The 27,101-nt window shown below is 38.0% G+C and overlaps 1 protein-coding gene across 1 annotated transcript in view; it reads left to right on the top strand.

Moving 5' to 3' along the window:
- Positions 1–27,101, top strand: part of GALNT14 (polypeptide N-acetylgalactosaminyltransferase 14) — a 315,282-nt gene that overhangs the window by 151,284 nt on the left and 136,897 nt on the right. The window contains exon 2 of the mRNA XM_051976114.1: positions 20,078–20,247. Coding sequence (XP_051832074.1) covers positions 20,078–20,247 — 170 coding nt within the window. The remainder of the gene's footprint in view (positions 1–20,077; positions 20,248–27,101) is intronic.

The following is a 27,101-nucleotide window of genomic DNA, read 5'->3' as shown; positions in this document are numbered from 1 at the left end:
TTAAGGTAAGCCTGAGGGGCCTTGGAAGGGGTGTAAAAGGTCAGCGGGCCCTACTGCCATTGTACAGGTGAGGTTGCCGACTTCCCAAGGCTGCCCGGCTCCTCGAACCAAGGGGCTCTCCCCCGAATTCGCCCGAGCTGTCGGGCGCCATGTTGCCGTGGCTTTTGCCCGAGGGGCCGAAGGCTGAGTGACCTTTCTCTGGAGGGCCTCTGGGGAATCACCTGGGAAAGGGCAGGAGGCGAGGGTCTCAGGGGGCGGGCAGCGGTGCCGGGCTCAGACCGGGATGCTGAGGGGCAGGCTTGCCTGGGCCGCCTTCTCCCCGCGGGCAACTGCCTGAGCCTCGTGCCGCCTTCCCTCCCTCCCCGGCAGTCCTCCGGTGCACTGTAATCACACAATTATGGTGCCATTAAAATGTCACATTTGGAGAAATCCACATAAACAAAGCATTAACAACCGCTTGGAAATTGTAGTCTTTACCACTAATGACCTACTTTCTCCTCACACCCCCCTTCCAGTAATACCCTCTTCCTCCTTCCCTAGCCGTGATTTAAGAGGCAGGCTGGGAAGCATATTATGCCTCTTGTGTTCCGAGAGCCTTAATTTTTAATGCTCAGGGAGAAGCTCTTTATTAGGGTAGATGAGAAGGGGGGAGGGGAGTACAGTCAAATAAAGAAAAAAAAGTCAGGGAAGGTGGGGGGGCGCTACTCGCAGAACTGACCAGAAGGGGGAGAAATGCACCCGAGGGACAAGGGTCCTGCCAGGCCTCTCACAGAGTCCTCACCCCCCAACCGTGGTGGTCCTCTGACTGCTGGATAATGTAAGCAGGCGTCAGTTGGGAAAGGGGTAAATTCATAGTTCCAAGTCTTCTTGGGAAGGAGGAATTGAACTGGGATTTGTATATTCCTCTTTGAAACCCCCTGACACAGACTCCATGGCTCAAATCCCTTTCCCTGGCAACAAGAACAATAATATTCATTGTATTAGCATGAATTTATACTATACTATGATATTTATAAAGTTTGAGACATAATTTCCGAGTAATCATTTTATTAATAATGCTAGGATCAGTGAAGAAACCCCTTTGCCAAAGACTCCTCATGAAAACTACTCAATGCTAATATACCATTGGAAGGCTGGGTGTTCCTGGGGGATCAAGTAATGAAATAAATCTATTATTTATATTTGCAATATATTATTTATATTATCTTATAATATAATATTTATAAGTATATTATTTATTACAAATAAATATATTTATAAATATAATTATAGAGTAGAGTATTTATAATAAATATTCTATTTGTTATATAAATACAATCAATTATTATGTTTCTTTATATGTTATAAAGAAATATAATGATGAATTATATATAATGAAATAAATGAAATGAGAGGTGGACCTATTCTAATGATGGACTAAGGGACTGGATCATATCATTTACTTCCATATCACGCCCAGTCTTGGGCAATTTAATCAAAGAATTTATTTCCACCCAGATCTGAATAGAACACAGTGGACTTCCTCACCTGAGTGGAATCTGAACCAAGTTATTAAGAAAATTAATCCAGTATCATTATCAGCAATTTATACATGAGGAAATTGAGACTTAGTAGTTAAATGGCATTACATAATTAAGGTTAGCAGTTGGAGTAGAGTGAAGATTTTTCTAAGATCCATATCCAATGATCCTTTTTTTTTCCTAGACTGAGGAGATAGTAGCTTTAGGACCTATTTATTCCTGTTGTTTTGGATTGTCAGGTGAGGAAGATGATGTTGGTATTCAGAGAGGAGTGGGATTACAGAATTAATATATTACTTCAGTAAAACATCATTGGAGACAGAGCTCTCCTACTTTATAAAATTAGTTGTGCTTCTGAAGAGTGGCATGAAAGTTAAGTCTCTGTAAACTGAGATCTCTTCTTGGATTCTAAGATAGCTGACAACTAAAAGAAATTCTATGGTAAATGAACCCTTGTGCTGAGCAAATGATGACTTCCTAATTTGTCTGCTCAGTAAACTGGGTTCAGTTAAGATGGGGATAACTTGAAATTCAGAATAATTAGGACAATCTGAATTAGTGGAAAATGTGAATTACAGAAAGAATTTTTTAATGCAGCTTCATTGTTCAAAAGTTCATAGAGTGATTCAAACTAGACTAAAATAATTATCCTTTGGAAGAGATAATTCCAGACTTGCTTTTTTTCCCTGGTTCTCCTACCATTTAACTGATTGGGTTCAACTTCACCATTCAATTAAGCTTCTCTCTAGGGTTATTAACCATCTCTTAATTGCTACATCTAATGGCCTTTTCCTTCTTTACCATCCAGCAGTATTTTACACTAGTACTTACCCCCTCCTCCAGGATCACCTCTCTTTTGCTCAGTTTTTGTCTCTTCTGTTTTTCTGCCTATCCCTATTACCTGGATTTCTCAGTCTCCTTTACTAAAATGCTGAACTTGTCCTACCTCTTAACCACAAGTATCCCTAAAGCAACCTCTTCCCTGGATAATTATTTCCCCTCCCTCTGCACTCCCCTCATGATTTCATCAGCTTCCATAGATCCAATCCAGCATTTCTAGGTACGTAGCTCCCCAAACTGGATATCTATCTATGTCCTCTCTCTCTTGAGCTCCGATCCTATTTCATGCTTGAAGTCTCCACATGGATGTCCCACAGGCATCTCAAGCACAACATATCTCAAAATGAGCTTCTTATATTCCTTCGTCAGCCTGCTTCCTCCAGATTTTCCTATTTATTCTGCTTTTATGGTCACCCAAGGTTTGAAACCTTGCAGCCATTCCCCCTTCTCCCTCCTCTTTCCCCTCTTATGAAATTAATTACATTTTGTATCCTCTTGACTCCATCTTCATAGTATCCTAGCATCCTCTTGGAGGTAATTTGAACTATTGCAGCAGCCTCCTCATTTCTCTCCCTGTTTTCAGTCCCTTCCCTGTCTGATAGCTCCCCCATGCAACTACCAGAATCATCTTTCCAAAGTCCAGGTGTAATCAGGTAGCTCCCTCTCTCAGGAATCTTGGGTAGCTTCCTGTTATCCCTAGGATAAACCCTAGCTATTCTTTTAAAGCACCTCAGGAGTTGATGTCAGCCTACCTTTACAGTCTCATTTTACTCATTCTCTCCATTGCTGCCAAAACGACCAACTTAAGAGTTTTTCAGACTCAGCATTCCATCTCATTTCCCATTACTGCATCATTTTGTAGAGGTTGTTTTCTCCCCACCCCCACTCCTCTTTCCCTGGAATGCCTTCCTATCATTTAAAATGTTTCATTTATTTCTCTTTTTAAAATTATTTTAAACTTATGGAATAAAACAAGCATAGCATAGTATAATAAAAAATTTATTGTATGTGAAACCATAAATCTTTTGTATACAATTTGCTATTCTTTAAAAATATATAATAAGGTTATTATGTAAATTTCTTTTTTGTCCTTTTCTTCTTCCTCCCCCAAATCACCATCATTAGTGTGTGTGTGTATGTGTGTGTGTGTGTGTGTGTGTATACATATATATATGTACACATACACATATACACACATACATATGTGTGTGTAAATTTATTCTATATATAGTCTATTTATTAGTATCTTCTTATTAGTGTCTTTTCATTTATTTAAAACTACTTTCCTAATTTCATTTATTATAAGTGCTTTCTCACTTCTCAATTTGCATTTTATTTACTTATTTGTTTACCTCAGTGGAAAGTGAACTACTTGAAGGCAGAGTTAGTTTTTAATTTTTTTGTGGGCTGTGCCTGGACCACTTGGATAATGGGTACTTAATAAGTGCTTGTTAAATTAAATTGCATGAATAGGAATGATTTACAGTTAACACATCAATTATTTGTAAATGGTGCTTCTTGAGATCATTAAAAAATTTGTTTCCTTAAGTAAGATTAAATTCCCTCTTGTGATCTTGTTTACACTAATACTTTATTTAATAGGTTCTATTTTATGGTACAGTAAGGAGTAATCAGATATTGTAAATTGGGGTGGGGGCGGGGCATAATTATGTATGGTGTAGATCCAGTCCCAGAATCTCACAGAACCTTGGAGGAGACCCACCAAGAATCCTAATCACATGCAGAAAAATCCCCCAAACAAATAAAGAATGCCTATTTTGTATCTGATGACTATGGTTTTCATCCTTTTGTTTCTGGTCTCACCTCATAACCCATATGTACTGTCTGTCCAAAATAGATGTTATATTTAATGAGCTCTCTAGAAACAATATGTACAGGCAGTGAGTTTGGTTTAGAAACAGAAGGAAGAGAATAAATCAGACTGCCTTTGGGCAATTTCAGGGTTCTTTTAAAGATACCAAATTTGTACACCAATAATCTATTGGTGTTTTGGGGGTACAAGTCATAGGTACTGCAGTCTCTGAAAAATTAAAAATGAGTTATCCCCAGAGGATCAAGAAGAGGTGCATTATGAGCATACTCAGACTGCAACTGAGCTTAAACAAAGAACTATGAAGAAGAATCAGTAAAAAGAAATCACCAAATAAATAAATAATAGAAAAAAAAGAAAATGGCAGACTACATAGTGAGAATGAGGGTCCTCCAGGGCAAAACTTCCACTGGCATTCCCTACGGCAAGGGAAAGTGAGGAAAATATCCAGAAAAGTTACTCCCTTTCCAGAGCTCCCATATTTAGGCAAATTTGTGGAAGGAGATAGACCAGACTTGCTTGGATAGGTAGTTGGGTTGTGCTCTGAGTCAGGGCGAGGAATATCCATATCTGTGAGGTCCCAGATTCATTTGCCTGTTTCACACTATTTGGCATTTGATGATCTGAGTTGAAATCCTAACTGCCACTTACCATCATTGTGACCTTGACAAGCCTCTTAGTTTTTCAAGGTCTTACTTCCCTCATCTAGAAAACGAGAAGCTTGAACTAGCATAACCTCTAAGGTAATTTCTAGCTGCAAGTCTGTAATACTGTACAGTTTTTTTCTGTATTATTCTTCTGTCTTTGTCCTTATACCCTCAGTTCCTGGTGCTTAGTAGGTCTTTATTGATTGACAGATTGATATTCGAGCATTCAATATCTGGAATGGCCCGGTGCACAGCCCCGGATCTGCCCACTCACCCTGTTTTTCCCTTGCCATGATCACATTTTGCATTTGGCACTGACATTCCTCTCAGCCCCAACACATATGCCAACGTGCTGTGCCTCCTTTAATATAAAAACGAGGCACTTCCATTTCAAAGCCAGCACTGACTCCCACAGAGGTAAATTAAAGTTAATGTCATTTTCTCTGGCTTTCCACCTAAATATTCACCAGATTGACCTAGTTTTTGGTAGCTACAGGACACATGGGTGCTTTGTTACTTACTGAGCTGGTGAAAAATGCGCCGGGACCTGGACACTGCACAAAATCTGGTCAGACTCGGTTTCTTCCACTAGAGCATAAAGAAGGAGGGCTATCTCCTTCTTACCACTGGCTTCCTTGGGAGCTGAAGCCCAAAGGCCTGCAAAGCACTTGACTCTAAAGGCAACCTTCCCATTATCTCTTAGAGTTTAGATTCAGGTATGGAAAAGTGAGAGCTATTTGATCTTAAAAAAACAAAACAAAAAAAAAGACCTTGGATTTTCAGTTTCCAGGAAGGAGTTAAATCAGTGTCTACACCGTTTTTTATCAGTCAATTAATCATTAATTGCCTACAATGCGCCAATATTAGTGTTCTAAGATCTTGTAATATTCTGCCAATTCCCATCCTCATTTGGATGTCAATCAATCAACAAGCTTTTATGAGATGCATTCTATTTGCAAGGCACTCTGCTGGGTTCTGGGGATATAATACAAGTGGAATAAATGAAATATTCTCTATTCACTTGAAGCTTACATTCTAATAATATGTGAATAACAAACTCACATATACGATATGAGGAATAAATATAAAGAAAGAAGGTAAATAAAAGTAGTTAAAGACAAGGTCATTTGGGAAAGAGTTACTGGGGTTGGGCAGCTCAGGAGAAGTTTAATGTTGAAATTAGTGCTTGAGCTGAACTTAAAGGAAGAGAGGGACTCTAGGAGGTAGAGGGGAGGAAAGAGAGTGTTCCAGGAATAGGGGACAGCTGAGACAAAGACATGAAGATGAGAGATAGAGTACTTTGTGTGAGAAGCAGAGAAAAGGACCATTTGACTGGATCACAGGATGTGAGAAGGGGAGGTCAGAAAGCTAGTTTGGGGCAAGGTTGCAAAGGCCTTTAAAATCTGAGCATTGGTATTTCTATTTAAACCTAGAGGCAATATAGGAAATCACTGGAGCTGAGTGAGTAGAGGAGTGACAGGGCCAGATTTGTTCTTAAGAAAAATCACTTGGGCAGCAGAGTGGAGGGCAGATTGTTCTTGAGGCAGAGAGATTAATTGTTGCAAAGCTCTAGGGAAGAGGTGCTAAGGGTTTGAGCTAAAGTAGTAGCTGTTGGGTAGAGAAAGGTTTAGATGTCAGAGATGTTATGGAGATGTTCTGGTGAGGATACCCATGGTAGCCTATGGAGAAAAATATCTGGTGTTTTCCTTGGCCCTAGATCCAGATGGCCTTTTATATCCTGCATTTCCATGGATTTCCTTGGTCCGAGGGAAGGGAACATAATTTAGGGAAACAGCAGCCTTAAGATATTTTCATGAGGAAGCATTTTCTTGGATGCATGGATGTTATTTCAGGAGTTAGAGGACTGTGATAGAAGAGGGAGGTGTTTTACAATTTTGTCTTGGTGGTTTGTAATGCAGAAACTAAATAGATTTGATGCTTTAATCGGCCTCAGTGTTCTGCCTTTGCCCTTTACTTTTGCTCATTTCTCTTTGCCTGATTTGTGCATCCTCTGGTTCTGTTCTCCTGTAATTCCAGTTTTGCACATACAGAAAAGTCGATCACTTTAGAGGTCACACAGAGCCACCTTTCTAGGCCTACCAGGCTGAGTAATAATGCACTACAATGCTTATCTTAAAATGTTTTCTCTCCTTTATCAGCTATATGATAATTATTTTTGCTGAGCGCTCTCTGCCTGGGGGCTACTGTGCAACTCAGATTTTATAAAGTCTTTGGAGGTCTTGAGTAGAACTACACAGCCACCAGTCTTTATTATCATCAGTTCTGTAGCCCTAGCATCTCTCAAATCTACCTTCCCCTTCCCTCTCTGTGTTACTCCTCCAAGTTCAGGGCTTCAGCACGTGGACTACTATAACAGCTTGCTGACTTGCATAAATCTAACCAGGGCATATCCCTCCTAGGAAACCTTCAGTGGAATGTGGCTTCTTGATCAGAAGCAGTCCAGTTCCCATCCCATGCCAGTAAAAACCTAAATAAAGCATTGGCCAAAATGATAAGAAATCCAACAAGAGACCACAGCAAATTATTTTACCCATTTCTATACTGCATTTAAAAAAATATCATAAACAACAAGCATCAGCCAGAAGTCCATAAACAATAAGCCTGGCAGATGGTCAGAAAAGCCAGTACCAGTATAGTAGAGGTAAATAAGAAAGCTTCCCAGAGGAACCAGAGCCAGACCAGACTTAGTTGTAGCTTTCACGGTTCTGCATCCAGAGGTAGCATGTAGGGAGAGCTCCTACTGGAAAATCTTGAGATGTTCAGAAATCCATAGCATAGATTATGAGAGTGACCAGAAATGAAATGAACTGTTTGCATGCTGAGGCAGGGTCACTACAAGCCTGGGGGTTGTTGGGTCCCTACTCTTGTGTCCTGATGTGCTGTCAAGAGCCTCAAAGGGCCAGTGATCTGAACTTCAAAGATGGGGGTAGGGAAGAGGAAAAGATGGGTAAAATCTATCAATACTGTTAGTGTGGACGGACATATCCTAAAAGGAGGTCAATGCCAAAATCCCAATGACCAACTCTAAAACAAGTCAGAACTTAATATTCTACCCAAAAGCACAGCTTTATCTTGGCAAAAAGCTATAAATTCAGGAAATAAAGCTGAGGATATAATAAAATAGTGAATACCAAGTATTCTAAAGAATTATTAGAGATACAGATACCCAAAAATCGAAACCAGAAGAAAATACTTTCACACCTGTGAGCAGAAATTCAAAGGGAAAATGGATTTTTCACAAAGACTTCATAAATAACTAAAAAGAAATAAAACAAGAGGGGAAAAATGAAATAAAAGTTCCAGAGGAAGGAATTGGAAGAAGAATAAATGCTTTAGAACACAAAATGATAAGCCTTACCCAAATTACCTACTTTCTGAAAATTAGAACAGACTAAATAGAAATTAGTTATCTCCATGAGACTACCAAAAATATCAGAATGAATCAAACTATATGAAAAAAGATACTCTGATATCAAAACTATCAATAGACCTGGAAAATATGTCAAAGAGAGAACCCCCTCCCCAAAGAAAAGGCCCAGTAGTGCCATAGCCAAATCTGGACTTTCAATATTAAACAAGCAAACAAACAAAATACTGCAGGCATCCAGAAAGGAAGAATTCCTTCAGAAGAGCCAGTCAGAATCACACAAAACCTGGAAAGTTCTACTATAAATTAGAAAAGAGTTGAAAAGACAATATTCCAAAAGGCAAAATATATAAAATTGCAACCAATAATAACATCCTACAAAGCTGATATAATCCCATAAGGGGAAAAATTAATCTTTAATGGAATAGATGACTTCAAGCATTGTAGGATAAAGACCATACCAAGTAATTTTGAGTGAGTTACTTTAACCTGCTTCAGTTTCTGCTTCTGGAGCATAAGGGAGTTTGACTAGTAGAGAAGGGATACTAACTCTACTTCTCTGGCTCCATATTCTGCATGCTTTCCATTGCTCCATAGTACTTTCCTATCCTGTGAAAACTTTCATAGAGGCCAGTTTTCTGGACAAAAGAAAAAAACAATTTGACTGCAGAGTACAAAGAGATAGAGAGAAAAGCCTTGGAAGGCATTTCTACAGAAAATATAGATTACAGAATTCGATCTTTATCGGTTGTTTGGGTGCACATGATCTTTCTCTGAATCTTTAGACTTTTGTTTTCTCCTTCTAGTTCCAGGTGATTGAATCCCTCAGTCTTTACTCATCCCTCAAATATGTGACTTTAGAGGAAGTTAGATGGAACAGTGGGTAGTTTGGATTCAAGAAGACCTCGATTCAATTCCAGCTTCTTATATTTTTTTTGTATATATTGCACCCTCTCTTCCAAAAGAACATTATGTCTTTTAGGATAGGGATTGGTTTATTTTTGCCTTTGTATTCCCCCAACTTTTCTTTTCCAACTCATTTTACAGCAATGAAACAGAAACAAACAGGCTTAAGTTGTGCAGGATCACACAACTAGCAGGGATTTAATAAATGTTGGTTTCCTCTCTTCCTGTTCCCCACTTCCTATTTTTCATCTTGGCTAAGATGCCAGCTAGTTAAATAGCAGGTCTCTGTTGTATCCCATCTTCTTTTGTAATTCATTCTTTTTCCCATTCTGCTCTGACCACCTGTAGGCAAACACATACCATCCTGATAAACACATTCCCCTTTATTTGATATTCAGTGGAACCAAAAGTTATCCTGTCTCATCTGAAGAGGATTCTGGCACCTTTTATTTGGTATCAGTTGTTAGACTAAGCATTAAGGTACATGCAGTTAATGTAGAAGATGGGGGAGAAATGTAATCACTAAATACTCCACTCCTTCAACCACAAACACACTTTTAGAGCATCTCCCATTTCTGCCAATTAGCGGTCAAATGAATTAAAGTACAGATCTGTGAGGTTTCTTTAGTCAGAAAGTGACCTCTCCTCCACTGGGGAAGGCATGTTGAATTTCACAGTTGGGGTTTTCTAGAAAGTCCAATTCAGTTTAGCCAGTCATTTATGACTCTCATGCTACTCTGACACTACTCAACATCCCTACTCCAGTAGTTTTAGTAGTTTTAAATTCTGTTCCGATCGATCAAAGCACTGTCCTGGAGTCAAGAGGACCTGAGTTTAAATTTGGCCTCAGACACTTACTAGCCGTGTGATCCTGGGCAACTCAAGCCTGTTTGCCTCTGTTTTGTTGTCCGTAAAATGAATTGGAAAAGGAAATAGTAACTCATCCAGTATCTTTGCCTAGAAAATTCCAAATGGGATCTTATAGAATTGAACACAAGAAAAAACAACAACTAAACAACAGTGTGACAAAGACTATTTTAAACTTTGAGGATACAAAGGCAAAAATAAGCCAGTCCCTGTCCTGAAAGAGATAACGTTCATTCGGGAGGGAGGAAACAATACAATAAATAAATAAATAAATTTATAGAGTCATTTGGGGAGTGGGAGGCAAACTTGTTAGTTTCTGCACTTCTGTATCTCACCATATAATGGAAATTATTCTAAGTTCTCAAAGGCTATTACTACAGAGCACATACTACAGCCACTGATTTCAGTGGAAACATTTCTATTAAGAATCTATCAGTTAATCAATCAGCAAGAATTTATTCTAATCTTACAATTTTCCAAGCACTTTGCTAGACTCTGGGGATACAAGGACAAAAGCAGAAACATTCTCTGCCCTCGAGGAGTTTACAATTTAACCAGGGGAGATGTTTATGTAAGGTAGATGTGTATGTGAGATAGATGTAAGGTGATTTGGGTAAGGGTGGAGAAGCAACAGAAGCATCTATGGGATTTGAGAAAAACTTTGTTCAGAACAAAATATTTGAGCAGAGCTTTTAAAGAAACAAATGTCTTTCAGAAGTGGAATTGAGGTGAGATAGGGATAATCCGTGTGGAATCACATAGATGGGAGATGGAATCTCACCTGTGAAAACAGAAAGACCAGTTTGACTAGACCACAGAGTGATGGTTGGAAAGGTATTTTGGGGCTAGGTCATAAAGTAAAAAAGTTCATAGATAAGCTGACTATCTAGAAAAGAGAGAATAATCAATAATGCCAGATACTTCAGAGAAAACAAGAAGGATGAGGACTGAGAAAAGAATGTTAGATTTAATCATTGAGATTATTGGTAAATTTGGAAAGAGCAGTTCCAGTTAAGACTTCTAGCCAAGTTGAGAGACGTATACCCAATGATGGAAGAACAAAAGACATTTTTAAGACCATAGTAACCTTCAAAGATTTTCTGCATAGCTGTGGAGAGCTACAATCCTAGTCTCATTAATTAGGATTTTTTCTTTTCTTAAAACTCAATCAACCAATCAACAAGCTTTTATTAAATTCCTCTATGTACCAGGCACTGGGGATAAAGGGACATTCCAAGCTTTATATAAGTCAGGAACTGGAGTGGTGAGAGTAAATAGTTTTGTTCTCGTCTGCAAATGAATGTGCCAAGGACTATTTTTAACTTTAGAGAAACAAAGGGAAAGATAAAACATCCCCAGAGAAATTATATAGTTGGCCAGTAAATAAGAAAACATTTAGTACAGTAATTGGACCCAGAAATTTTTATATGCAGATACATAAGATGGATGGGAAGTCAATGTGGTTTCATAGAAAGAGGCATTAATACGGAGTTAAGAGATCTGAGTTCAAATCTTAGCCCTATCACTTATTATGTATAAACTATGTGATACCTGGAGGCAGGTCACAATTTCTCTGCATTTCATTTTTTCCTGGTTTGTAAAATGAGTAGGTCCCTTTCAGCTCAGAACGTATGACCCTAAGAATATGCTGTCCATATGGGTTCCAATCAGCCCATTTTCTAATCATTGGGCTATAAAACAAGAGAAAAAGAACAAACAGCCTCTGAATTATGTGTCTTCCTAATTTGATCTGAGAAAAGCTTTTTTTCCCCTTTCCCCTCCTCTATTATATGTTCATTCCATCTATCAAACTCTTTAAAAAGTGACTGTTTCATACAATTAATATCAACCATTAAACTACAGCATTGAAGGAGCAATTGCCTAATTCTGAGGAAAATTAAAATTTATCACCAGCACATGAGATAAAATGAATACTAAGGAGAAGGATGGAACACCGTGCAGAAGATAAATAGAAAACCAAGAGGAATATTGACTTGAGCCTTCTCCAGCGCAGGGTAATTTGGCTTCTAAAATGAGTTAGATCATAATAAATTAAATTTAGATTTTTGCACATCAGTTAAATAACTCCCCAGACAGAATTCTAGGGAGAAGAAGAGGTGATAATACATGGTGGAAATATTAAAATGAAGATCTTATCTAATAATCCATAATTTATGTGCTGTCCCTGAAAGAGTGAAGAGGATTTTCGAGTTCAGATATAAAGTCCTTTCCCTGTCAGTGCCCTGGCATGAGCAATAGGTTTGTTTGCCTCCCTCTTATCCTTCACTTTTAAATGGAGCTTAGCTCAACTAACTCAACATTTTTTCTTGTGTGGGCTTTCCATAGTTGGCAGATAGATCTTGAGTTGCCATATTTATAGGGATGAGAAATGGTAGGACACTATCACTACTCATATTTACTATCTGTGTAATACTTGAGCAAGTCATTACATTTTTCTGGGTCCCAGCTTTGTCATTTGTACAAGAAGAGTGTTAGATTAGATGACCTCTAAGGTGACTTCCAAATGTCAATCTATATTCCTCTCTTTACCTCCCCAAATATTGTCTTGGAATTATACCAGGTGACCATTTATTTTTTATGCCCAATGAGGTACAGATAAAATCCTTTTGGGGAGGGTTATTTGAATTTAGTTTGTGAATCTGTAATTTTCCATTCTGATAATGGAAATAATGAGATTTCATCTGTGCCCCTCATAGCATGAAGACACCATTAAAAACCAGCTGTTGGGTCCATTATGCATTTCTCTCATTTTTCTAAACTTAGAATATTGCCTAAGACCTTTGTGATGGATTCCTGAGCACTGGTTGAGACTCAAACACAATTTTATCTTCTATATGGTAGGACCCTAACATTGAACATATTTTTTTTATTCTGTTAGATATGCCATGGACTAAATCCTTTCCTATGGAGAAGCAACATTCTGATAAAGTGGAAAGAATACAAAAATTAGAAAAATGGGTCTAAGTTTGCATTTGCCCACTACTTCTTTGCTGGGTGACCTTCAGTAGATCACTTACCTTCTGAACCCATTTGTTTCCTCATCCACTTGCACCACCAATTTTCAGTGTGGTCAGGCTCCATCATATAATGCTAAGTGAATGTCAGTGATCCTTATTCTTTTCAGGAATCATAAAAATGCTAATACTAAAAAAGAAATGAGAATTCATCTAATTGTAATCCTTTCCTCTTGAAGGGTCAGAGAGGTATGGCCATTGGGGTAAAGTCACAGAGCTAGTTAGTGATGAAGAGGTAAAACCTAGATCTTTTGACTCTTAGGAGTTACTTTCATTTAGGTTTCTCTCCTTTCCTCCTGTGGAATGAAATCTGATCAGAAAATAAATTGAGTACCATTCGGGGCTATAGGTTGGAGATAATCAGGACTGAAGAGGAAACCAAAGGACTTAAAGATTTTCTAAGAAAACTCCTTATAAGTAAACTTCCTAGTCTGGCCTCCACCAATCTTATTGTACATTATGTTACTTTTCCTTAACCACCATGCTGTTCTTCATACAGACACACACACATACACACACATACACACACACACACACACACACACACACACTAATCTCTACCTTGTTTATGAATTGCTATGCTCGGAATACCCTTCCTCCCATTTCTTCTTTTTAGGAACCATCTCTTCCTTTAAGACTTAATTTGACCACCACTTTCTGTGGGGCTTGATCCCCTGGCTGCTAGAGCTCTCCTTCCCCAAATGACCTTGTATTTATTTTGTAGTATACTTTGTTGATCCTTGATAAAATGTAAGCTTCTTGAGGACATGGACTGTTTCGCTTTTGTCTTCATAACCCAGCCTGATCTATAATAGGCACTTAACAAATAAGGACTTTGATTTTTATTTATTTGAAACAAACTTCAAACTTTTGTAGATTTGTATTTGTTCTTGATTTCTTAGTTTTAAGGAAAAGGAGAGTAAAAACTGCATTTCAAAGAAGAGATTAGAGAGGTTATTGGGCAGTAAATTTTTAAAGAAAGAGAGTTCTTAGGAACTAAGAGTAAAGGACTTGGAAACATAACTCTCCATTTTTTTTTTCAATGTATGAAAAGGAAAATAAGGGGTAATTTATGGTTGGGTCATCAAATTGAAAGATTTGCTCCCTTGGGTACCGGGATACTTTTGGGTGTCCATCATGGGAATGCAGTAAGCTGGAGAATGTGGAGTGGGGGGTGGGGGATGGGGGAGAATGTGAATGGTCTGCCTCTATGGCTGTGGCCACTTAATCTCCCTGAGCCTCAGTCTCCTCATCTGCCAAACAGAAGCAGTGAAATGACAGGTTGTGTGGAGATCTCTACTAAGTGTGAGCTCTTATTAGGACTCAGAAGCACTGCATTCAGCACAGGTGGAGTGAATAGCCAGACTTTGAAGTGAGCTCCTAATTTAGCTCTGAAAGCCAGTAGATAAGGCTGCTGCCCTCCAGAGCCCTGAGCAGATTCTGGAGAAAATCCATTCTCCGGGTGAGGAGAAAGGGAGACAGGCTTTTGTTCCCTCACTTCAATATTCCCTCCTCTCGATCCAGGACTATTCCTGGTGCTCGGGCAGGGCCTGCACCAGGGTGTAATGAAGACAGAACAAGGAGCCAAAGTGGGAGGTCTCGGGGGTGCAGCAGGCAGTCAGGTTGGAGGACTGCAATGGCATTTCAATATCATGCTAAAAATGCATATTTTTGATGCCAGAAAATTCCCCTCTCCATGGTACCAAAGTATTAATTTTGTAATAAGTCAAGTCCCATATGTTACTGAGAAGACTCCAAGCCTCAGGCGGCTGCATAGTAATACACAAAAGAGTTTTTCAAATTGGGGGGTGGGGGAGGAGAGGGAGAGAAGGGGAGAGAAGGGGGGATTGCCATTTTTAAAACTAGCCTTGGGCAAGCAAAAGCCTTGGCTTTCTCCTGTTTTCCCTGAATCTAGCAGCTCTTGGCCATAGACCAGATCCATGGGATTCATCCCTGGGGCCTGAAGCAGAACATCTCCCCCACTTTCCCCCCTCCTCTTTCTCTCTTCCTCTCTCCCTCTTTCTCTGTTCTTCCCTGTCTTTCTGCCTCTCCCTCTCCCTCTGTCTCTGTCTCTGTCTCTGTCTCTGTCTCTGTCTCTGTCTCTCTCTCTCTCTCTCTCTCTCTCTCTCTCTCTCTCTTTCCCCTCTCTCTGTCTCTGTCTCTGTCTCTCTGACTCTCTGTCTCTCTCTGTCCATCTCTGTCTGTCTCTGTCTTTTCCCTAGTCCCCATTAATAGAAGATACCCCTTTAACTCTAAGGGCCCTGTTTCTTAGGTATCCTTTTTCTTTGTGGGAAACAGAAGATGAAAACTTTGAGTTTCAAAACAGATACTTTTTTCTAATTAATGATGCTTGACTGTGCTTGCTGGGAAAGAATTCCTGGAGAAGGTCCTCTAAGCTCCCTCTATTGGGAGTTTTCTTCGGGGGGAATCTGTGTTACGTAATGATTGGGGGCATTATTTTGCCTCCTCGTGTCATCTCCATCGGGCTGCCTCTGCAATTTCTCTTGCCAACATTACTGCTGCTGCCGAGAGCTTTCTTGGGATTCAATCTCAGCTGAGCTCAGGATGCTTCCCATTCTGCCTCTGAGGGAACAGACTCTGTGGGGGTGGGAATGGGGGGGGTGGTTTGCCTCATTATCCCTGAAGTTGAAAACACCATGCTGTCTTTGTTGGCTTCCTGCAATGAGTGGGGATGCAGGGGGGGCCCTTGGGAGTTCAGGCCAAGTCAAGGGGCCATTTAGTTAAATTCTCTCTCTCCTCAGATCCTCCGCACTGAGCCTGGAGTCAGGAAGGCCTGAGGAGAAATCCAGCCTTAAACAGTTGCCAGCCAGATAGCCTTAGATACCTCTCTTTGCCTCAGTTTCCTCAGCTACAAAACGTTGTGAGAGTTAAACAAATATATTTTTAAATGCTTAGTAAATGCTTGTTCCTTTCCATTCTCTCTACATTTCTGGCTATGTATTCTCTGCTGTTCAGCTTCTAGTGCTGTCCAGGGGTAATAGACATACCCCAGATAGCAGCCTTTTTGAATTACTCACTAGTGCACTTGGGCACTAGTATCTATAATTTCTGTAGTCTTTCAGAATTGCCTGAGGACATGGAGCAATTAAATGACTTGCTTAGCGTTTGCAGAGCTCTCATATGTAAGAGCAGTGCTTGAACTCAGGTCTTTTAGGCATCAAGACCAGCTTTGTGTCCATTAACACATGCTTCCTCTCTCCCATATAATATTGTCCTGACCAGTATGAATTGATAATAACCTTGCTCAAATCCATTATAACCCAGATCCCAACAAGACAGTTGCCAGACCCTGCTGCAATGTCATTTAACCTACTGAGTATGTTTAGACAATGGTTCCTACATGACTAATTGCCTCATTGTGAAACATTTTTACCTAATGCCATATTTTCAGAAATTGAGTTAAGCTGAGCATGCCTATAATGCAAAAACATTCAGGATGATACACATATTTTTGGAAACAAAATGATTGTGACAAAGTCCTGAAATTAAAAAAAAAACACAAAAAAAATCCTTGATATTAAGAATTAGGGCAAATCCCCTTCTGTCTAACATTTCCAACTTCTTAATGCATTTAATGTGGAGGTGGACTGGGTGATATCTGAGTTATCTTGTAGTCTTAAAGTTTTGTGTTACTATGACTCTGACTGGTGGTTACAGCTTTGGAAACTGAGACCCATCCCTTGCTATACAGCCAGTACATGATCGAGCAGCCCCCAGAAAATACCACATCTATTCCCTGCCCTCCATCCACCTACATTCTCCCCTCCTCCAAGTCCATTAATACAACAGCCCTATTATCCAACATTAATAAAATCCATTATTGGATAAAAATCACTGGTTTCAAAAGCCTCATTTTATGCTATTAGCAGGAGTACCCTGGGTTCCCAAAGGAGTTAACAAAGAGGAAGAGATCAATTATTAGATAAGGTCACAGCTTTCTTTAAGCCTGTAATGAATGAACAAGTTGGGATCTGTCTCCCCTGTTACCATCATCTGTGGTTGTCCAGAGGAGGACAGCTGTCAGGGTACCATCTTTCTTGTGGGTTTCACCTTGTTTAGGTCCTTGCAATGTGGAAACTATACCCTTGTCACTGATGGGATACAACTGACTGCCCTTCCATTACAGGGTCATAGAAAGGATTCTAGAATTCATCTTGGTCCAACCCTCTCATTTCTTATAGGAGGAAACCAATAACTTTAAAGAATGATATCTCATCTAAGATCGTGCAAGTAGTAAGATGCAGAACTAGGCTTTCTAACTCCAAACCCAACATTAATTCCACTAGACCATCCAGCACCAGTTTCTCTAAGTTCCCTCTTGGGATACAGGTAGCTGTAGATAAATCCAGTAGCATTACAGTGGATTTACGTTAGTCAACAAGCATTTATTGGGGACTTAGGATAGATCAGCACTGTGCTGTGTGGATATAAAGTGAGCCTAAAACATGTTCTCTACCATGAAAGAATTCACAACATACAAATATGCATGTATTCATATATAAATATATATGTATATTTATGATGCATGCATGTATATGTTTTATATATATTATTTGTAAATGTATTATGGAATATATTTTATGAGTGAGAACCCCATATTTATAGTGATAATTGAAGGCAATTCAGTATCTTAGTGGAAAGAACGGAATGATTATCTAGTCAGAATTCCTAAATTCAAATCCAGCCTCATATTAACTGTGTAATCAATGACCAGTCATTTAATCTCTGCATATCTCAGTTTCCTCAGCTGTAAAATAAGGACAATAAGAGTACCTACCTCATAGGGTTATTGTGAGGATCAAATGAAATATATAATTTAAAAGAAAATTTTTAAAAATTATCTAAAATCACTTAGTAAGCAAGTATTTAATATGATAATGAGCAATAATAATAATAATAATAAGCACCTTTCCCTTCTCTATAATAATATCAAATTCAAGCTATTATCCCTCATATTTAGGGACAGAATCCAATTACCAACTAATGACCTTGGGAATATGCTTCCTTCTAAGGGTACTACTGATTTTCCTACTTGTCTTAATGTAGTCCAAAGACCCAGGTCCTTTTTGAATCATCTATTTTATTTCTTTCTTTCTTTTTTTTTTGGTAAGTAGTATTTTATTTTCCCCAAATATATGCAATAATAGTTTTCAACATTAATTTTTTACAAGATTTTGAGTTTCAAATGATTTCTTCTTACTTTTCATCTTTCCTCCCCAAGATGACAAGCAATCTAATAGGTTATATGTTGCAATCATGTAAACGTATTTCTAATTAGTCCTATGATAAAAGAAACAAAAAAGGGAAAAATTGCAAAAAAAAAAAGTGAAAATTGTATGTTTTGCTGTGCATTCAAACTCCATAGTTCTTTCTCTGGATAGGGATAACATTTTCCATCATGAACCTTTTGGAATTATCTTTGGAGTCATTTTTTGCTGAGAAAAATTAAATTAATCATTGTTTATCATTGTACAATGTTCTCCTGGTTCTGCCCACTGCATGTATATCTTTCCAAGTTTTTCTGAATTCTTCCCGCTCATTAATTCTTATAGCATAATAATATTCCATTATATTCATATACAACAATTTGTTCAACCATATCTTAGTTGATGGGCATTCTCTCAATTACCAATTCTTTGCCACCACAAAAAGAGCTGGTATAAACATTTTTATACATGGAGGTCTTTTTCCTTTTTTATGATCTCTTTGGGATACAGACCTAATAGTGGTTATTTCAGGTCCATAGGATACACACATAGGTTTACAGTTCTTTGGGCAGATTGCTTTCTAGAATGGTTAGATCAGTTCACAATCCCACCAACATTGCATTAATATCCCAATTTTCTCACATCCTCACCAACATTTATAAATGTTTCCCTTTTTGTCATATTAGCCAATCTGATAGATATGAGATGGTACCTTAGAATTATTTTAATTTTCATTTCTGTAATCAATAGTGATTTAGGGCAGTTTTTCATATGACAATAGATAGATTTATTTTCATCTGAAAACTGTCTGTTCATATCCTTTGACCAATTATCAACTGGAAAATCAACTTTTGTTTTTATAAATTTGACTCAGTTCTCTATATATTTGAGAAATGAGGTCTTTTTCAGAGATACTTGCTGTAAATCTTTCTACTTTCCTTCTAATCTTGCTTGGTTTTATTTGTGCAAAATCATTTTAAGGTAATGTAACCAAAATTCTCCATTTTGCATTTCATAATATTTTCTATCTCTTATTTCATCATAAATTCTTCTCCATAAATCTGATAGGTAAACTATTCTGTAGTCTCCTAAGTTGCTTATGGTATCAACCTTTGTTGTCTAAATTATTTACCAACTTTGACTTAATCTTTGTATATGAGGTAAGATGTTAGTTTCTGCCTAGTTTCTGCCATACTATTTTCATCATCCATTATCCAAGAGAAATCATTTGTAGCCTCCAGGTAGCTTCTCTGGGATAGAAGCAAAGGTGTGGATCGGAGGCAATTTGACTGTACTGAAGTTAATTAGAAAGAGTCCCTCAAGTATATGGGCTGCTAAGGTAAAGAGATCAAGAATTTGGGAAAGTAAGCAAACAGGTAGTGATCTCAGCTGACCTTGACTTGAAAACTTATAATAATAAAATAACAAGATGCAGTAATGGCTTGTATTCATTGGCTATACCTGTTACTATGAATCAACACTATGGCATTTATACCCATTTTCCTCTACCCTTATTGGTTCTGTAGACCAGAAAAAGTTCTTGAGTTGATGGGCGGAAGGGATTCTGTGAGACCCCATTCAGGAAAGGTTTGATGACTGCCTTCTGTCCTGGGCTGCCGAGGACAGGCTAGGACTGCCCAGAGGGGCCACTTTGTATCCTGCCCAGACCCAGGGTCCGCGAGACAGCTCTTGCCTGCCCTGGGTTCTCTCCTGAGGTGGCGGGGGCAGGGGGGGAGAAGGGAGGGGAGAGGAAGTGAGGAGGGCTCCAAGCAGTCACTGCTCAGTTCTCACCAAGTGCATGTTCATGTCACACAGGCCTTGGAGAGTGACTGGGGTGACTTGTGGGACGAGTTTGAGGAGCGGCGGTACCTGAGTGCTAAGAAGTGGCAAGTCGGCCAGGATCCCTATAAGCTGTACTCCTTCAACCAGCGGGAGAGCGATCGGATCCCCAGTAACCGGGCTATCCGGGACACCCGCCCTGACAGGTATTTCCTCCTTCTCCCTCTTTTCTGCTCCTTCTGGTGCATCTGGTCACTGCAAAGAGATAACAAATCAAATCGGCTGGTCAGTGAATTTGGGAAAGTCATTTGATCTCTCTAAATTTCAGTTTCTTCGTCTGTAAAATATCATTGATTGTTATACCAGCCTGCCAATCCTACAGGTAACTTTGATGAAAAGGGTTTTGTAAATATTTTAGATGGCTTTCTAAATGATATATAAATGATAACTATTATTATTTTACAGATTAGAAAACTCCAAAACAGAAAGATAAAATAACTTGACCAACATATATAGTGATTTAATACATTTTTCCTTTCATTATTTCTTTCATGCTTAGACTATTAAAGAATAGCTTCCTAACTCATCTTCTTGACTTTAGTCCTTTCCCTATCCAATCCATCTTATTGTTGTATTCCTCTTCCTCAATTACAACACTGATTATGTCACTCTTCTGATCCAAAGCCTACCATATCTCATTAGCTACTCAACAAGCATCAAGACCCTTCATGATATGGTACCTACTTACTTTCAAGCATCATTCCTTAATATTTTCCTACATAAACCCTTCATTTTGTTGGGTTTTTTCTTTCTGTTTTCTTACTTGGGCTGGCCATTAATGTCATTTCCCCTGGCCTATTACTCAGACCTCTGTTCTACTTAGTGGAACAGATCCCTAAATCAGTGCTGAAAGTAATTCATCAAAATGGACAAGAATGCTATCCCAAAGTCTAAACCCTAATCCTGTCTCTACTTATATGGCTAAACATCTTCATCTATGAAGTGAAGGAGTTAATAGATTCATAAAATTTAGAGCTGAAAAGGACCTTTGGGAGTCATTTTACAGATGAAGATACTGAGGTCCATTGATACTGTAGTGAGTTCATATGAGTTCACATAACTAATGTAGTGCAACAGATGGATCTAGAATTCCTTTCTTCTGACTCTTAGTCTAGTCTCTCTTTTTTCATCTCTTTCTATTCAAAAGTTCCTAGTAAAAGAAGATAAAGTACTTAATTAGAACTTCAGGCCCCTTAAAATATATAAAATGAAAAAGGCAATAGCCATGGCCCTGATCAGAGATAACAAACATATCTTCCTGGCAATTCTGATGATAGGCCCTGTGCTGTGGGATCTAATGTTGGTGGAGGAAGAGATAAATGCTCCAGTCAATACATGAGACCAATAAGCTAACAAATATTTATTAAGTGCCACTATGTACAAGATTTCTATGAGGATTTTAAAAAATTAGATCTGTAACTCAATTGTTATGTTTGAGTATGTTCTTTGCCAGCTTCTCCAAGGGTCTATACATCATATCATCTCTACATACACATGAGTAAGTGTCTGTCTCTCAGAGGCTAGTACCATCTGATTAGTGACCCAAACCCATGAAAGGATGCCAACTATCAAATTACATTCTCTAATAATAATAATTATTATTATAATAGCAACTTTTTCTTGGATTTGTGATTTTATTTGTATAGGAAATTGCATTGGGAATTTCCTAAACTAATGAAATCACAAGACTGTTAAAAAGGGACTATTATTATCATCATCATTATCACCATTATTAATTACTCTAATTATATATTATCATGTAATTACTATTATCATAAATAATAGTAATAATGATTATTCTAATGACAATGATAATTTCAATAATAGTAATGATTTATTATTTGTTATTAATGAAGTAGCTTATATTGATTTAATATTTTATAGTTATAAAATCCTTTCTCATTTGGTCCTCATATTAATCCATTGAGGTAGAGAAGGTAGGTAAGGTAGCTAAGTAGCACAGTACTAGGCATGAAGTTAGGAAGACCTATATAAATGGGTTCAAATCCAGGCTCAGAAACTTACTAGCTATGTGACTCTGGACAAGTCACTTAACCCCATTTTCCTCAATTTTCTCATTTGTAAAATAAATTGGAGAAAGAAATGTATTAATTCAGGAAAGTATAGCAAACAACTAGTGACCTCAGTTGATCTTGACTTGAAAACTTATAACATAAATATATATATATGAATATATTTATAAATATATAATAACTTATAATAACAAAATGGCTTGTATTCATGGCAAACCACTCTAGTATCTATGCCAAGAAATTCCCAAATAGAGTCATAAAGACTAGGACACAGCTCAAAATGACTGAACAATAAGAGAGGATAGATGTTAATATGCCCACCTAACAGATGATATTGAGATCCATAATAGCTCAAAAGAACTTATACTGATTATCCACATTGGAAAAACAAGTGGAGGAAGATCACATATTGCCTAAACTATGACATGAAACTAGATAGGCTCTCGGTTGGGTTAGTCCATTCATGCACATGGAAAAGCATCATAGATGAATGATGAGCTAACTAATCCTAAAGTTGAACATAAATAGGAATCAAAGAATTTGCAAGTCTGAAGAGAAATCAATGGTCATCTGATTCAGCACAAATCTGAATGGAATCCCAAGTATAACAAAGCTTATCTGGTCCTTTCTCAGAGACCTCTAATTAGGAAGAAATTGGGATGGGTTGCATTTGGAAAGTTGCATAGTGGTCTCTGTCACATCAAAATCCTCACAATCACACACACACACACACACACACACACACACACACACACTTTTACTAATATTCTCCTACTCGTGTTCTATGGCAGCAGAGCCACTTTGGAAAAGTCAAAGTTTTAGTTAATTCAAAGTACAGTAGAAAGGCACAGTATCCTGGGCCAGTCTTAAACTCAAGGCAATCTGAAGATAGAATGCAATGAAACCCTCCTGGATCTAAAATATAACCAGAATACCTTTATTTACAAAACAGTATTATATAGATGTAATTACTAAAAACCATACACCATCCCCCTCTATCTCCACCAGGCAGGAATATTAGGTCATAATGACATTCCACAGGACAAATAGGAGCTGTCCAGCTTTTGGAAAATCATAAGGGTGACTTTTTTACCCCCTAATTCTGTGGTACAATCAAATTCTTGGGATATCTTTTTTAAAAAAGCTTACCAGCCTACATAAATGTTATTCCCATCATAACACATAACATCCCACCCTTTGCTGGCAAGGTTCTCCAAATCCTCTGGTGATTTTCTATCCCTTAAAATATTTATGATCCAATTCTGATGGACCTGGCCATCTTCAGCAATGAGATGAATCAAATCAGTTCCAGTGGAGCAGTAATGAACTGAACCAGCTACACCCAGCGAAAGAATTCTAGAAGATGACTAAGAACCATTACATTGAATTCCCTATATTTTTGTCTGCCTGCATTTTTTTATTTTTTATTTTTTTATTTCCTTCACAGGCTAATTGTACAATATTTCAGAGTCTGATTCCTTTTGTACAGCAAAATGATGGTTTGGACATGTAAACTTATTTTGTATTTAATTTATACTTTAATATATTTAACATGTACTAGTCATCCTGCCATCTAGGGGAGGGGATGGGGGGAAGGAGGGGAAAAATTGGAACAAAAGGCTTGGCAATTGTCAATGCTATAAAATTACCCATGCATATAACTTGTAAATAAAAAGCTATAATAAAAATAAAGAAATAAATAAAATTTTATGATCCTAGGAAGAATCCTAATATAAGTAGCATATGAAGAAAAGTCCAATATAAACAATAAGAAGAGAGAAACAACAAAAAATATAAAATTTCTGAAAAAAATACAGTCCATTGGGTGGGAAGAGGGAACTCAAAGTAAGTCTCCTAATGTGCACCAATAACGATGAAAAAGAGCAATATCAGAAAAATCAGGGCCATGGAACCAGTAACAACACCTTTAACACAAACATAGTTCCCATTATTCGACAGGGTCATCTGTAACAAAGTAGGTAAGAGATCATAAAATTTGCATACAATCTCTCTTGGTATCTTTGCAGACACTGGGGCTTACACCGTAGTGCCACCAATTTAGTGTTCCCTGGCCTACCAATCAACCCCAGTATCCCCATCAGTTAGGTGACACAAAATCCTTGCATCTTTAAGATCTCCACTGGGGGGCTCTTACTTTCTTTTTTTTCTCCCTTTCACATTTTCCAAGGTCTCAAGATTGCCAATAAGTCAATTAGAAGATCCCTTTTCTTCCACAAAAATTTGGTAATCAGTTTTATATTTTAAGATCTCATATTTCACGAGCCAACTCAAGGCTGCTTATGGGAGAAAGCATTATTACTTTCCATCTAACACGGCAGTGGGCTCAGTGCCTCTTCCCGTCATCCCCAGAGCATCTGTTTGTGTTGGAGATCATATTTTTTCCCAGCTAGCCACTGGAATTGTCCCAATTCTTGCTTGAATTCTACAAATTACTCTGCTCAAGCCTTTACAGTCTTGTGACAAAGGATTCCCATATCTAAAATCTGACACCCTCAGGTGTGGCACCTTCTAAAGGGCAGGATCTAATTATTCCTGACACAGATTCGTCAGTGCAGGTTAGAGGTCGGCTTGGATCCAATTCACTAAACCCATTTCTTTTAGAAATTTCATTCTCTCCATTGGTGATTTGTACTTTAGAACCAGCTGCAGAAGGAAATCTTACAGAGTCAGTGGGGGTCCCCTTTTTTTCCCATGGAGAGAAATCCTTATATATACCTAAAAATACAGTAACTAGAAACCACCAAAATCCTGGCCACTCATTTACAGAATCACACAATTTAAGAGCTGTAAAATATCTCAGTGGCCATCTAATCTAAAAAGACTAGATGAAAAAGAATCTTTATTTTAATAGGCCTAAGAAATCACATAGCCTCTGCTTGGAGTCTTTCTTGGAGCCTACGTGGAAGAGGAACCCATTACCTTCTGATATGATAAAGAGCATTATACTTTTATTCAGCTCTAATTATTAGGAAGTTGCTGCTGCTGCTGCTGTTGTTTTCTCTGATAACTGATATAGCTTTTTAGGGCCAAGTGGTGTAAATATAATCCTTCTTCCATATGACAGTCCTTCATACTTGAAGATAGCTCTCATATATTTCCTTGAGTCTTTTCTTCTTCACATGTTCTGTTCTTAAAACAATTCCTATATATCAGGAGTCTTTTCTTTTCTTTTCTTTCTTTCTTTCTTTCTTTCTTTCTTTCCTTTCTTTCTTTCTTTCTTTCTTTCTTTCTTTCTTTCTTTCTTTCTTTCTTTCTTTCTTTCTTTCTTTCTTTCTTTCTTTCTTTCTTTCTTTCTTTCTTTCTTTCTTTCTTTCTTTCTTTCTTTCTTTCTTTCTTTCTTTCTTTCTTGACTGTAGCAGTTGGGGTTAATGACTTGCCCAGAGTCACATAGCTAGGAAGTGTTTATTTGAACTCAGGTCCTCCTGACTTAAGGGCTGGTATTCTAGCCACTGCATCACCTAGCTACCCCTCCCTACAAGTTCTTAATGGACCACAATAGTACACTACGGTTTTTTGGCTATCACATCACATTGCTGACTTGCAAACTTTCAAAGGACAACTGATATCTAATTAATCTATATCCTTTATACTTGTGAAGTTTCTTCATTCCTTCCTCCTTCCCTCCTTCCTTCCTTCCCTCCCTCCATCCCTCTTTCTTTCTCTTTCTCTCTTTTTTTACTTTCTTCCTTCCTTCCTTCCTTCCTTCCTCTTTCTTTCTTTCTTTCTTTCTTTCTTTCTTTCTTTCTTTCTTTCTTTCTTTCTTTCTTTCTTTCTCTTTCTTTCTTTCTTCTTTCTTTCTTTCTTTCTTTCTTTCTTTCTTTCTTTCTTCTTTCTTTCTTTCTTTCTTTCTTTCTTTCTTCTTTCCTCCCTCCATCTTTCTTTTTCTTTCTTTCTTTCTTTCTCTCTCTCTCTCTCTCTCTCTCTTCCTTCCTTCCTTCCTTCCTTCCTTTCTTTCTTTCTTTTCTTTCTTTCTTTCTTTCTTTCTTTCTTTCTTTCTTTCTTTCTTTCTTTCTTTCTTTCTTTCTTTCTTTCTTTCTTTCTTTCTTTCTTTCTTTCTTTCTTCCTTCCTTTCTTCTTACTTTCCTCCCTCCCTCCCTTTCTTCCTTTCTTCCTTCTTTCAAATTTGATGATAATTACATCTGTGTTATCTGTGTTTTTATCTAAATCACTTATAAAAATGTAAAATGGCACAGAGCCAAGCATCTGTTTGTGTTGGCAATGATATTTTTTCCAGCTAGCCATTGGAGTTGTCCTCATTTTTTGCTTGAACTTCACAAATTCCTCTGCCTAAGCCTTTATGGCCTTGTGACAAAGGATTCCCATAGCTAAAATCTGACGCCCTCAAGTATGGCAACTTCCAAAAGGCAGGATCAACTTATTCCTTACACAGGCTAGTCACTTGAAGTTAAAGGTTGGCTTGGATCCCTTGGGTCCTCAGCTGAGGGCTTGCTGCAATACTAACACTGAACCATTAACTCTTTGGGTCTGACCATCCAAACAGCTCTGGATCCATTTCTATTTTATTTCTCCCCATCTTTTCCATAAGAATAACAAGAATAACATTCCAATAGAATAACATAAGAATAATGTGATACTTTATCAACATTTTTGCTAAAATCTAGGAAAATATATTAGCAATACCACTCCCAATCTACTATCTACATCTAACAAAGGAAATGAGGTCATGTTGGGCGTACTTGTTCTTAAAGAAGCTATGCTAGGATTCATAATGATCCATTCCCTTTTGAGATGTTTATCACTCCTCTCTTAAATGATCTATTCTAGAATTTTCTCAGGAACCAATGTCAAGCTCACTGTCTATACTTTCTGACCTTTTTTGGAGAAATAATCTGATTCCCTGACCCAGCATTGCCTTTTCCCCACTTCAACCAGGAAATTAACTAGAAGGTCACATTGTAATTCAATTTTGTTAACTAAGACTAAAT

This window comes from Antechinus flavipes, chromosome 2 (genome assembly GCF_016432865.1).
Source record: "Antechinus flavipes isolate AdamAnt ecotype Samford, QLD, Australia chromosome 2, AdamAnt_v2, whole genome shotgun sequence".
In the NCBI taxonomy this organism is placed as follows: Eukaryota; Metazoa; Chordata; class Mammalia; order Dasyuromorphia; family Dasyuridae; genus Antechinus; species Antechinus flavipes.
This window is presented reverse-complemented; position numbering and strand designations above follow the sequence as displayed.